This window comes from Salmo salar, chromosome 01 (genome assembly GCF_965601325.2).
Source record: "Salmo salar chromosome 01, fSalSal1, whole genome shotgun sequence".
In the NCBI taxonomy this organism is placed as follows: Eukaryota; Metazoa; Chordata; class Actinopteri; order Salmoniformes; family Salmonidae; genus Salmo; species Salmo salar.
The window spans coordinates 173,114,427-173,129,626 of NC_138291.1; the positions used below are offsets into that span (position 1 = coordinate 173,114,427).

Here is a 15,200-nt window from a genome sequence, read left to right on the forward strand (position 1 = left end):
TGGAATGATCTGACTATCCAAGTGAGAGACACAGACTCAACCTTTAAGTCTGTACTGAAGACTCATCTCTTCAGTAGGTCTTATGAATGAGTGTAGTCTGGCCCAGGGGCGTGAAGATGAATGGCAAGGCACTGGAGCGACGAACTGCCCTTGCTGTCTCTGCCTGGCCGGCTCCCCTCTCTCCACTGGGATTCTCTGCCTCTGACTCTATTACAGGGGCTGAATCACTGGCTTACTAGTGCTCTTCCATGCCGTCCCTAGGAGAGGTGCGTCACTTGAGTGGGTTGAGTCACAGACGTGATCTTCCTGTCCGGTTTTGCGCCCCCTCGGGCTCGTGCGGTGAAGGAGATCTTCGTGGGCTATACTCAGCCTTGTCTCAGGGTAGTAAGTTGCTGGTCTGCGGATATCCCTCTAGTGGTGTGGGGGCTGTGCTTTGGCAAAGTGGGTGGGGTTATATCCTGTCTGGTTGGCCCTGTCTGGAGGTATCGTCGGAAGGGCCACAGTGTCCCCTGACTCACCCCCGTCTCAGCCTCCAGTATCTATGCTGCAATAGTCTATGTGCCGGGGGGGTTAGGGTCAGTCTGTTGTATCTGGTGTAATTCTCCTGTCTTATCTGGTGTCCTGTGTGACTTTAAGTATGTTCCCTCTAATTCTCTCTCTCTCCCTCCCCTCCCGGAGGACCTGAGCCCTAGGATCATGCTTCAGGACTACCTTGCCTGATAACTCCTGGCTGTCCCCAGTCCACCTGGTCTTGCTGCTGCTCCAGTTTCAACTGTTCTGCCTGCGGCTAGAGAACCCTGACCTGTTTACCGGACGTGCTGTTTTCGACTCTCTCTACCGCACCTGCTGTTTCGACCGCTGAATGCTCGGCTATGAAAAACCAACTGACATTTACTCTTGAGGTACTGACCTGTTGGACCCTCTACAACCACTGTGATTATTATTTGACCTTGCTGGTCATCTATGAACGTTTGAACATTTTGAAGAACAATCTGGCCTTAAATGGCCATATACTCTTATAATCTTCACACGGCACAGCCAGAAGAGGACTGGTCACCCCTCAGAGCCTGGTTCATCTCTAGGTTTCTTCCTAGGTTCCGGCTTTTCTAGGGAGTTTTTTTCTAGCCACCATGCTTCTACATCTGCATTGCTTGCTGTTTGGGGTTTTAGGCTGGGTTTCTGTATAGCACTTTGTGACATCTGCTGATGTAAAAAGTGCTTTATAAATACATTTGATCGATTTTAACCTTCCAGACTTGGAATTGTATCAACTCCCTACCCAAGGCTTTTACTTGCTACATAGGGCTAGTTATTAAATGCACTAAAGAGGAACAATGGGTACATATTGAAGATGCGCATGCCCATGTCTATTTTTAAAGGATAAAGCTAAGAACATGAATAACTTAATAGTTAAGAACACTATAACGATATGGAAGAAAATGAAACATATATTTTGCAAGAACCATTATCACTCCCTAGAAACACAACCTTATGGAACAATCCTTGGATAGCTTTTTAGAATTCATCGATAAATTGTCCCACATGGAAAACTAAAGGCATAGAAACCATAAATGACTTGGTAACAGGAAATACATTTATTTCCATGATAGCTTAAAAAAACAATTTTGGACTGACCAATGTAGGTATTTTCAAATACATCCAATTTAAAAGTTTTATATCACACAATGTTAATTTGAAATCTTTTGGACATCAGAGCAATCTTGAGGGAATCCTATTTGAGTCACCAAAGGATGTTCATATGATAGGTAAACTATAGAAAACCTTGCAGAGAGCCTATACACATTTTTATTATTATTATTGGAACCAAGATTAAAAAATAATTGATATTGGTACAAGATGGAAGGAATGTTGAAACATAACTAATGATATTACAGTTAACAAAAATGTACTCTTAATCCAGTATAAATTAATGTATAGAATGTATTATACAAGAGACAAAATTCACAAATTCTACAGCACAATGGCAGATTCATGTTTGAAGTGTAAAACTTCTAATGACTCCATAATTCATGCCTTCTGGGAATTTTACAAAATTATAAAATTATAAATTCTAGGCGGAGTTGGAAAGATGGATGTCAGAGGTATGGCAATGTAAATGAACTTTTAATTTGCCTGTCTGTATATTTCAAGACATGACATACTGTATGAGGGTGCAGTGAAATACCCGATGGGCTGGACAATACTCTTCTCATCAATTATCTTAAAAAACACATTCTCAAAAACTGGAAATCAGCCAATCCTCCATTGTTCACACAATGGAAAGGTCAAATGCTTTGTTATCAAAAAATTGAAAGAGCGTGGGCGACGGAGAGAAACAAAATGGTGCAGTTTGAGGCCATGTGGCAGAAAGTGATAAGGGTGCTGGAGATAAGGGTGGGGACTAGTGGGTCTGGGCAGATGTTTTTTCATTTGTATGTTTTGTATTATTTATAATATATAAAAAATTATATAAAAAAGGAATAAGGCACATACTTGCATAATAATTACATATCTAACATCTCTAGTAATATTATAGCTCTCTCTCTTCACCATTCAAACTTTCATTGTTAATTATTTTGAAAGCATAGCCACGGGAAGTACGGCTGCTGAGGTAGCTGCAGCACCCCCTGAAAGTGTGATTTTTTTTCACAAAAAGTAGTACACTGGGCCTTTACTAGTCCTGTATTTGCAGACCGATATAGGGCAAATATTGGTTTTGTTTAATCACAAAACCAGAGAGCAACATCTGTCCAGTGATGTCCACAAAACATATTGCATGTAACAAGAGATGGGGAGGTTCTTTGGGAAGGGGGGAATGGGGAGGTTGGCTGGGAAGGAGGGAATGGGGAGGTTGGCTGGGAAGGGGGGGACAGAGAGAAAGAGATCCCCCCTCTGCTTCCCAAAACCCCATTTCTTTCCCAAACCCCATAGAAACAGTATGGGAGTTTATCAAAGTTGGATTTGTTTTCGAATCATTTGTGGGTCTGTGTAATCTGAGGGAAATATGTGTCTCTAATATGGTCATACATTTGGCAGGAGGTTAAGAAGTGCAGCTCAGTTTCCACTTCCTTTTGTGGGCAGTGTGCAGATAGCCTGTCTTGTCATGAGAGCCAGGTCTGCCTACGGCGGCCATTCTCAATAGCAAAGCTATACTCACTGAGTCTGTACATAGTCAAAGCTTTCCTTAAATTCTCTCTCACTCTCTCTCTCGCTCTCTCTATCGTGCTCTCTCTCTCATATATTCCCTGTCAGACAGACTTGATTTTCCACTCTCCAGGCTGGCTCACCCTGTGATCGTAGTACTGTACTCTACTGTCATATCAGGCTTCTTCTGTTTGCAGTAATTAGAGCAGTGTATTGAGACAGTTATGTTGCTTCATGTCGCGTGCTTTGTGCAAACACAGACCTGAGACTTGCCACAGGCGTTTAGTGTAGAACAGCTAGCCAGTTCTGAAGAGACGGTGGTTCAGTTATGACAGAGCAGGGGTCCATGTCTGCTTGCATCTTAATTGAGGTTTGTCTGGGATTTGTGTGTGTGGGGGGGGGGGGTGCTTGTGTGTGTGTGTGTTTGTTTAAATATCCTTGTGTGTACCAGAAGTCCTAACAAGGATAGTTAAACAAGGACATTTTTCCGGTCCCCATGAGGAAAAATGCTATTTTAGGTTTAGGGTTACAATTAGGGTTAGGCATTACAGTGAGGTTTAGGGTTAAGGTTAGGAGTTAGGGTTTGGTATAGTTTTAGGGTTAGGGGTTATGGTTAGGTTAAGGGTTGGGGTCAGATTTAGGGTAAGGGGTTAAGGAGAAAGGATTTTGGATTGGAATCAATTATTTGGTCCCCACAAGGATAGCAATACAAAACTGTGTGTGTGTGTACCTGTCTGTATGCAAGTTAGAGTAAAATGAGGGCAAGTGATTAACAGTGTGCTTGTTTATGCACTTTATGTGCATGATGACTGAGTGTGTGAGCATGTACATGTGCATATACGTGTGTGTGTGTGTGCCTCTCTCTGTCTCTCTGTCTCTCTCTGTCTCTCTCTCTCTCTCTCTCTGTTTGTGTGTTTAACCTAGCATATCCTAGCTGCCACAGTCTGATAAGAGCTCGGTGGTCTTCAAACTGAGTTAAGCCGCGGCTCAGCAACGGGAGGCAAAATGACCACGTAGTCATGGTCCAGGCTGCTTCTGCTAGACTGATTGGTTGAACCCGTCGTTGAGGGGTTTTGTGTCGTCTGCTCGACTCAATATATATTTTTTGATGAGAGGACACTTCAATTAAAACACCAATGAGTGCTTAGCAACAGTGGTGGTGTTTGTTCTAGTGGCAGGTAAATTGGGATTGAAACGATGAGATGTTAGATTTGAGAGAGATGGGTTGAGAGAAGATGGATTGAGAGGGTTTGAGACGAGAGAAATCTCAGAGTCTATTGCTTATGGTTAATACTGTAATGAAATGTTGATATTGTATGGAAATGAGTGTTTGTAGGCTTAGGCTGTATAAAGGTGTATAAAATAATAACATATTTATCATTGAGCCAAATATTTTGTTTGAGTGATCCATCTCAGAAAAGTTGGAAGTAGAAAATGATCACACATCATTTCTTTGTCTAAATCTAAATATGCTTAAATTCCCTTTTAGAATGCTGTATTTAGACATAAAAACAATTTATGACCTTTAACTCTGCTTCAGTGGGGAGTTTTCGAGTGACTTGATACTGTAGGAAAGAGAATGCCATGGGGGAAATCTTTACTTTTCTCAACTGAATAGGGGACCTGCGGGTTGAATTGACATTGCTCTTGCACAGTATGTCTGCCAATGTCACAGAGGAAAAAAGACCAGTTCTGTGAACAGTCTTTGTCCTTATGAGAGGCAGAAAGCTTAGGAATTCACTTTAAGATCCCGTGTATATTTGGGTTGTAGCTAGTATAGGCCTCAACTTAGCAGACATGCAGAGTTAGAACACACAAATCCATTTTTAGATTTAGCATGATTCACATGGAGGTTGCCCTGAATTCCAGCCAATCCAGTGTCTCTCCTCCAACACGTAAAAAGTCCTAAATGATAAACATTAGCAAATAACCTATTGTGAAGCTTATGTTTAGTAGAACCCCACCTCTCCCCACTGTCTGGCAGACATATCAGTGTGGATGACGGATCACCACCTCAAGCTGAACCTCGGCAAGACGGAGCTGCTCTTCCTCCCGGGGAAGGACTGCCCGTTCCATGATCTCGCCATCACGGTTGACAACTCCCTTGTGTCCTCCTCCCAGAGTGCTAAGAGCCTTGGCGTGACCCTGGACAACACCCTGTCGTTCTCCACCAACATCAAGGCGGTGACCCGATCCTGTAGGTTCATGCTCTACAACATTCGCAGAGTACGACCCTGCCTCACACAGGAAGCGGCGCAGGTCCTAATCCAGGCACTTGTCATCTCCCGTCTGGATTACTGCAACTCGCTGTTGGCTGGGCTCCCTGCCTGTGCCATTAAACCCCTACAACTCATCCAGAACGCCGCAGCCCGTCTGGTGTTCAACCTTCCCAAGTTCTCTCACGTCACCCCGCTCCTCCGCTCTCTCCACTGGCTTCCAGTCGAAGCTCGCATCCGCTACAAGACCATGGTGCTTGCCTACGGAGCTGTGAAGGGAACGGCACCTCCGTACCTTCAGGCTCTGATCAGGCCCTACACCCAAACAAGGGCACTCCGTTCATCCACCTCTGGCCTGCTCGCCTCCCTACCTCTGAGGAAGCACAGTTCCCGCTCAGCCCAGTCAAAACTGTTCGCTGCTCTGGCACCCCAATGGTGGAACAAGCTCCCTCACGACGCCAGGACAGCGGAGTCAATCACCACCTTCCGGAGACACCTGAAACCCCACCTCTTCAAGGAATACCTGGGATAGGATAAAGTAATCCTTCTAACCCCCCCCTTAAAAGATTTAGATGCACTATTGTAAAGTGGTTGTTCCACTGGATATTATAGGTGAATGCACCAATTTGTAAGTCGCTCTGGATAAGAGCGTCTGCTAAATGACTAAAATGTAAATGTAAAATGTTCTCTATGTGTTGATGGACGTGGTCTGTAGTTGCTTCAGACAGTGATGTGCTCCTGTTGGTCTCCCAACGCCTGTAATCCAGCCATCTGGGAACCCTACCCTAACCCTAAAATGAACCCCTATCCTTACCCTAACCTTAACCATATCCTTAACTATTTTACATTTTGACTTCAATGGGGTGGGGACGTTCCCAAGGAACCCGGATAGCAAGGACCCCACGTCCACCCCTGCCCTCCTCTCCTCTGTTGTCACCCTTGTCCACCTCCCCTCTCCTCCGGCCGCCCAACCGCCACTTCCCAGATGCCCAGTTACCATGGCAACAGAGGCACGGAAGCGTGGAAGCAAACCCAGCAGTCCGGGTGTGATAGTGATAGTGATTGTGGAAACACTGGACTGGGCTATAGCTATTTGCTTTACTCATTTCATACGTATATATTCTATTCTACTGTATTTTAGTCATTACCACTCCGTCATTCTTTTACTTTTAGATTTGTGTGTATTGTTGTGAATTGTTAGATACTACTGCATTGTTGGGAATAGGCTGCCATTTGGGACGCATCCAATGCACTGCATAGGAAGTGGCCCTTTTTCTCTCTCTTTCTCTCTCTCTCTGTTGCTCAATTAAAGGCTGAGGTTGCTATCGGTGCGTACGGTAGTCATTAAGCAAAGTGCAAGAGCAGCTGACTGTGATGAAGTGATGGGTTTTTACTCTGAGCTGTAGATGTATGTCAGGCAGTGCTGTATCTCTGGTCTGAATTATGTGGCGTTCAATCTTTCAATTGACTATTGACGATAATAAGCCGCATTCAGACAGTTAGCGAGGTTGTTCGTACCACTTGTTTAGGATGGTCACCTATTCTCGACCACTGCTACTTTATAATACAAATTCACAGATTGAGTTGATTCACCATTGTTCGTCAAGGAGTGATATCGCCCGAGAGGCCCTGTCTGTCTGTCTGTCTGTCTGTCTGTCTGTCCGTCTGTCCGTCTGTCCGTCTGTCCGCTTGTGTGCATCTTTACCCCAGTTAACTAGACTGTCTGTCTATGTTGGAACTGACAGTTTTATCTGAAAGAGGTATGCCCATCTCTGTCTGTAGGACACAGCGGGTCAGGAGCGATACCGGACCATTACCACAGCATACTACAGAGGAGCTATGGGCTTCATCCTGATGTATGACATCACCAACGAGGAGTCCTTCGGTTGCGTGCAGGACTGGTGAGTCAAAGATTTATTGCTGTCTGTTTTCTTCACCAGGTGTGTCATGGCAGTTGGATGTCTTTTCTTTTTGTTTTCACCTCCCTCTAACCCTTTGTATCCGTAATAGGGTGTTGTTGTACATCCTTTATGTCAAATACAGTACACCCTGTTTAAAAGGCAAACAACGGAAGAAATTCCAAGAAACGGTGTGATGAGTCATTGGTTAGCTTGGCTGAACATGGCTTCCACCTCAGTGGCCGAAGGCAACCATTTTGTGCACTGAGGCTTAAGTGGAAACAATGGGAAGCAGTGCATGGCATGAAACTCCATATTCTTCCTCACATTGGGACCCTGAAGCAGAGTGTGGATCGATAGCTGCTACAGTCGCATAGTGTAATTCCAACAGCAGGGGAGATGTCCTTACAACACACAGTCTGTGTTTACAGATAGAGAATAGTTACACAATGTGTGTCGAACATAGACTAAAGTAGCGTTGAATGGTTGAATACGCAATATAGCCTAACTATTCTCAGTTGCACTGCAGTCAAAAATGTTAGCTTATAAAGTCTTATAGGAGGCTTCAGAATGCCTTTAGAAGGCCTATATTGTGGTTTCACAAATCATAAGCTAGTAAAAATGTGGTAAGCTCATTTGCTATATCTTGGTTGAGAAGTTGGCATAGCTAGCTGTCTGGTAGCTATCTAGCTAGAACAGTAGGCTATGCTAAGCAGCTAATATTGGCTAGCTAATTTGCTTATATTAGATAGCTAATTTTATGTAAGGTAATGTTATTTAGCTGTTATACATTTTAAAATGGAACAACCCAATGTAAACCACAAACCACAACCCTCCAGCGTTAACTAGTAGCCAACATAGCAAGCTCTCAACCAAGATAACCAGCTAACTATGTCAAATGTGTTGAATGTTCCATGAACAGCACACCGTTTTAACTAATTCAATATTATCATAACACAACACAGAAAGCATATGGTACTTCATGCACGCTTACCCATAGGCCTATTTTATCACAACCAGTTATAGTTCCTCAGAGGTTACTACTGCACTGTAGGAAGACCAAGGGAAAGGTTTGCTCTTTCTCAATGGGTCTATATGCTTGCATCACTAAACCGGATGATATTTTAACAAAAAAAAGGAGGAAAAAAGGGACAGAACAGAAGTCGGCAGTCCAGCGGAGGGGCTTAATATTTAAATCTATTGATTGTAGCCCTCCTCACATTCACTCTGCTTCTTCAGTACAGGACTGAAACCTGAGACGGGTGTGAGACTTGAGGCTGAGGGGGTCCTAAAATGTACACCGTACTGTGGTCTAGTTTGGTATAAAGCAGCACAGCTGCCTGTGGTCAGTTAATGGACCAACAGAAGCATGTTACACTGCAAGCCCGCTTATAGACTAATTGGGTGACACTTTATTTGGTGTGATTATTAATGGCTGATAAAAGCATTATTAGATGCTTGACAGACACTATGCATATGAGAATGTATTAACCATTTATATTATCTATTATTATAAACTGTGTGGTTCCAGCCCTGAATGATGATTGGCTGACAGCCGTGGTATATCACAGGCACGACAAAACATTTATTGTTATGTTGGTAACCAGTTTATAATAGCAATAAGGCACCTCGGGGGTTTGTGGTATATGGCCAATATACCACGACTAAGGGCTGTGTCAAGGCAAGCCGCAATGCGTCGTGCATAAGAACAGCCCTTAGCCGTGGTATATTGGCCATATACCACACCCCCTCAGTGCTTTATTGCTTAATTATATTATGATATATACTCCATGATTCATGAACAACAGGCTTTACATAGCAAGGCTAATGGACAAACTATGTCATAGTGTTTATTTGCAGTGCTCTCGGAAAGTATTCAGACCCCTTGACTTTTTCCACATTTTGTTACGTTACAGCCTTATTCTAAAATAGTTTCAAAAGTTTATTTTCCTCATCAATCTACACACAATACCCCATAATGAACATAGTTATTCAGACCCTTTACACAGTACTTTGTTGAAGCACCTTTGGCAGCAGTTACAGCCTTGAGTCTTCTTGGGTATGATGCTACAAGCTTGTCACACCAGTATTTGGGGAGGTTCTCCAGTTCTTCTATGCAGATCCTGTCAAGCTCTGTCAGGTTGGATGGGGAGCGTCGCTGCACAGCTATTTTCAGGTCCAGGGTCTGGCTGGGACACTGAAGGACGTTCAGAGACTTGTCCCGAAGCCACTCCTGCATTGTGTTGGCTTAGGGTCGTTGTCCTGTTAGACGGTGAACCTTTGCCCCAGTCTGAGGTCTTGAGCATTCTGGAGCAGGTTTTCATCAAGGATCTCTCTGCACTTTGCGCTGTTCATCTTTCCCTCGATCCTGCCTAGTCTCCCGGTCCTTGCCGCTGAAAAACATCTCATCAGCATGATGCTGCCACCACCATGCTTCACCGTAGGGATGGTGCCAGGTTTCCTCCAGAGGTGACGCTTGGCATTCAGGCTAAAGAGTTCAATATTGGTTTCGTCAGACCAGTGAATATTGTTTCTCATGGTCTGAGAGTCTTTAGATGCCTTTTGGCAAACTCCAAGCGGGCTGTCATGTGCCTTTTACTGAGGAATGGCTTCCGTCTGGCCACTCTACCATAAAGTCCTGATTGGTGGAGTGCTGCAGAGATGGTTGTCCTTCTGGAAGGTTCTCCCATCTCCACAGAGGAACTCTGGAGATCTGTCAGTGATCATTGGGTTCTTGGTAACTCCCTGACCAAGGCCCTTCTACCCCCCCGATTGCTCAGTTTGGCCGGGCGGCCAGCTCTAGGAAGACTCTTGGTTGTTCGAAACTACCATTTAAGAATGAATGAGGCCATTGTGTTCTTGGGGACCTTCAATGCTGCAGACATTTTTTCGTACCCTTCCACAGATCTGTGCCTCAACATAATCCTGTCTCGGAGCTCTACAGACAATTCCTTCAACCTCGTGGCTTGGTTTTTGCTCTGACATGCACAGTCAACTGTGGGACCTTATATAGGAAAACCCCCAAAAACCCTGAAATCTCCATCGCTAACTATAACATTTTCCGCCAAGATAGAACTGCCAAAGGGGGCGGTGTTGCAATCTACTGCAAAGATAGCCTGCAGAGTTCTGTATTACTATCCAAGTCTGTACCCAAACAATTCGAGCTTCTACTTCTAAAAATGCACCTTTCCAGAAACAAGTCTCTCACTGTTGCCGCTTGCTATAGACCTCCCTCCGCCCCCAGCTGTGCCCTCGATACCATATGTGAATTGATTGCCCCCCATCTAACTTCTGAGCTCGTGCTACTAGGTGACCTAAACTGGGACATGCTTAATAACACCCCGGCCATCCTACAATCTAAGCTTGATGCCCTCAATCTCACACAAATGATCAATGAACCTACTAGGTACAACCCCAAAGCCGTAAACACGGGAACCCTCATAGATGTCATCCTAACTAACTCACCCTCCAAATACACCTCTGCTGTTTTCAATCAAGATCTCAGCGATCACTGCCTCATTGCCTGCATCCGTAATGGGTCTGCGACCAAACGACCACAACAACGATCACTGTCAAACGCTCTCTAAAAAAATTCTGCAAGCAGGCCTTTCTAATCGACCTGGCCGGGGTATCCTGGAATGACATTGACCTCATCCCGTCAGTAGATGATGCCTGGCTATTCTTTAAAAGTGCCTTCCTCACCATCTTAAATAAGCATGCCCCACTCAATTTTTTTTAACTAGGAATAGATCTAGTCCTTGGTTCACTCCAGACCTGTCTGCCCTTGACCAGCACAAAAACATCCTGTGGCGTTCTGCATTAGCATCGAATAGCCCTCGTGATATGCAACTTTTCAGGGAAGTTAGGAACAAATATACACAGGCAGTTAGAAAAGCTAAGGCTAGCTTTTTCAAACAGAAATTTGCGTCCTGTAGTACTAACTCAAAAAAGTTCTGGGACACTGTAAAGTCCATGGAGAATAAGAACACCTCCTTCCAGCTGCCCGCTACTCTGAGGCTAGGAAACACTGTTACCACCGATAAATGCACTATAATTGAGAATTTCAATAAGCATTTCTCTACGGCTGGCCATGCTTTCCACCTGGCTACCCCTACCCCGGTCAACTGCCCGGCACCCTCCACAGCAACCCGCCAAAGCCCCCACCATTTCTCCTTCACCCAAATCCAGATAGCAGATGTTCTGAAAGAGCTGCAAAATCTGGACCCATACAAATCAGCCGGGCTAGACAATCTGGACCTTCTCTTTCTAAAATTATCTGCCGAAATTGTTGCAACCCCTATTACTAGCCTGTTCAACCTCTCTTTCGTATCGTCTGAGATTCCCAAAGATTGGAAAGCTGCCGCGGTCATCCCCCTCTTCAAAGGGGGTGACACTCTAGTCCCAAACTGCTACAGACCTATATCTATCCTACCCTGTCTTTCTAAGGTCTTCGAAAGCCAAGTTAACAAACAGATTACCGACCATTTTGAATCCCACCGTACCTTCTCCGCTATGCAATCAGGTTTCAGAGCTGGTCATGGGTGCACCTCAGCCACGCTCAATGTCGTAAACGACATCATAACCGCCATCGATAAGAGAAATTACTGTGCAGCCGTATTCATCGACCTGGCCAAGGCTTTCGACCCTGTCAATCACCACATTCTTATTGGCAGACTCGACAGCCTTGGTTTCTCAAATGATTGCCTCGCCTGGTTTACCAACTACTTCTCTGATAGAGTTCAGTGTGTCAAATCAGAGGGCCTGTTGTCCGGACCTCTGGCAGTCTCTATGGGTGTGCCACAGGGTTCAATTCTCGGGCCGACTCTCTTCTCTGTATACATCAATGATCTTGCTCTTGCTGCTGGTGATTCTCTGATCCACCTCTACGCAGATGACACCATTCTGTATACTTCTGGCCCCTCTTTGGACACTGTGCTAACTAACCTCCAGACGAGCTTTAATGCCATACAACTCTCCTTCCGTGGCCTTCAACTGCTCTTAAACGCAAGTAAAACTAAATGCATGCTATTAAATCGATCACTGCCCGCACCTGCTCGCCCGTCCAGCCTCACTACTCTGGACGGCTCTGATTTAGAATACGTAGACAACTACAAATACCTGGGTTTCTGGTTAGACTGTAAACTCTCCTTCCAGACTCACATTAAGCATCTCCAATCCAAAATTAAATCTAGAATCGGCTTCCTATATCGCAACAAAGCATCCCTCACTCATGCTGCCAAACATACCCTCGTAAAACTGACCATCCTACCAATCCTCGACTCTACTCAACAAACTGGATGCAGTCTATCACAGTGCCATCCGTTTTGTCACCAAAGCCCCATACACTACCCACCATTGCAACCTGTACACTCTCGTTGGTTGGCCCTCGTTTCATACTCGTCGCCAAACCCACTGGCTACAGGTTATCTACAAGTCTCTGCTAGGTAAAGCCCCGCCTTATCTCAGCTCACTGGTCACCATAGCAGCACCCACTCGTAGCACGTGCTCCAGCAGGTATATCTCACTGGTCACCCCCAAAGCCAATTCCTCATTTGGTCGTCTTTCCTTTCAGTTCACTGCTGCCAATGCCTGGAACGAACTGCAAAAATCTCTGAAGCTGGAGACTCATATCTCCCTCACTAGCTTTAAGCACCAGCTGTCAGAGCAGCTCATAGATCACTGCACCTGTACATAGCCCATCTGTAAACAGCCCATCTATCTACCTACCTCATCCCCATACTGTATTTATTTATCTTTCTCCTTTGCACCCCATTATCTCTACTTGCACATTCATCTTCTGCACATCTACCATTCCAGTGTTTAATTGCTATATTGTAATTACTTCGCCACCATGGCCTATTTATTGCCTTAACTTACCTCATTTGCACTCACTGTATATAGACTTTTTGTTTTCTTTTGTTCTACTGTATTATTGACTGTATGCTTTGTTTATTCCATGTGTAACTCTGTTGTTGTATGTGTCGAATTGCTATGCTTTATCTTGGCCAGGTCGCAATTGTAAATGAGAACTTGTTCTCAACTAGCCTACCTGGTTAAATAAAGGTGAAATAAAAATCAATAAATAAAATAAATATAGACAGGTGTGTGCCTTTCCAAATCATGTCCAATCAATTGAATTTACCACAGGTGGACTCCAAATCAAGATGTAGAAACATCTCAAGGATGATCAATGGAAACAGGATGCACCTGAGCTCAATTTCAAGTCTGATAGCAAAGGGTCTGAATACTTATGTAAATAAGTTATTTTTGTATTTTATTTTTATAAATTTGCAAGCATTTCTAAAAACCAGTTTTCGCTTTGTCATTATGGGGTATTGTGTGTAGACTGATGAGGGGGGAGAAATGTTTTAATCAATTTTATAATAAGGCTGTAACGTAACAAAATGTGGAAAAATTCAAGAGGTCTGAATACTTTCTGAATGTATTGTAGGTACCTAGGGATCATACTGTGGACTAGTTTATGTACAAGACACAATCTAATCTGAGAGACTCTCTCCTCCACTTTGAGCCATCTCAGGCTTTCAAAATGGGAATGGTCAATATGAGTATGTTCTGGAAGTTTAAGAATAATCCTGACTAATTAGTTCTGAGATGTCTGCAGTTTGTTTTTAATTATCTTGGGGGCTTATTGTACCAGGAAGAGCACACATAGTCGAAGTGGCACTGAACAAGAACCCCTGCCAATGCCACCAATGCATTCTTAACCAGGTATTTAGAGTTTTTTTCCAGAAACCTAGTTTTATGTTTCACTTTGGAGAGAGTATTGACAGAGATACCTGATGTCTCAACAGAGATATCTGATGTTTTCTTAACAGAGATTTCTGCACAATTCCCACTGGATGCTGACTCCCAGGGGACAGAACTCTTATCCCCTTCCATTTAACCCATGGGTATAACCACGGTAACCATGTAGGGGTTATTAGCCGGTCATTTGATTACAAATGGGCACAGCTGAGGTGCACTGACATGATGCTACATCCAGACCAGGGCCCTTATTCATAAAGCGTCTCAGTGTAGGAGCGCTGATCTAAGAACAGATCCCCTCTGACCATGTTATCTAATTTATTATGATCTAAAAAGGAAAACTGATCCTAGATCAGCACTCCTACTCTGAGACACTCAGAAAGATGCAAGTCTCTCTCCACTCCCAGAGGGATCTAGTGTAGAGTTTATAATAATAGTTTTGTCTTTCCCCATAGTGCTCAATGACCAATCCAAGATGACTGGTTAGAACATCCACTCACATGGTTTCAAAGGATTGAACCAGGCCTAACCCCTATTCAGCTACAGCCAGCAGTATGAATAACAGTATGCTGAATGGTATTCAAAAGGGATACTCATGATTTGGTGCTAGGCTTAGTGGGAGTGTGAGAGCAACAGAGAGAGGGAAGAAGGAAGATATAAGAAGAGAGAGAGAGAGAGCTTGGGAAAAGCAAGATATTGAGAGAGAAAAGGAGAGATTGTGCAGACGCATGAGAGAGATTTCACTCAACCATTTTGTAGGCTAATTCAACCTCAGTCATAGCCCACGTGCTAAGCTGGGTAGAAAATGCAAATGATTCACTGTTATGCCTTATTAGTTGTCTCTTACTTGATGCTTTCAAATCTCTCCAGCTGTAAGCCCTGAACTGTAATATGGCTAACTGTAGCCAGTGAAGGGGTGAGGGGAGAGAATCCGACACAGCCTGACATGTGAAGTTCTAAACCCCACTGTGACACAGCCTGTCATGTGAAGTTCTAAACCTCACTGTGTTATGACACAGCTATTTCAGTACACCAAATCCACTGCCCCAGGAAGGACTTTTAAGAGAATCCTCCCTGAACTCCCTTCATAATGAGAGTTGGAGAACGGAGGCATCTGAGTGTTCAACTGTCGCACAAGAACACTTTATGCCAGCATCGTCGCCACGTAGTGATGACT

General features: G+C 44.2%; 1 protein-coding gene across 1 annotated transcript in view; it reads left to right on the forward strand.

Annotated features, from left to right (window-relative positions):
• LOC106571279 (ras-related protein Rab-3C) overlaps nucleotides 1–15,200 on the forward strand; it is a 63,142-nt gene that overhangs the window by 24,695 nt on the left and 23,247 nt on the right. The window contains exon 3 of the mRNA XM_014144171.3: nucleotides 7,143–7,261. Within this exon, the coding sequence (XP_013999646.1) occupies nucleotides 7,143–7,261 (119 nt within the window). The remainder of the gene's footprint in view (nucleotides 1–7,142; nucleotides 7,262–15,200) is intronic.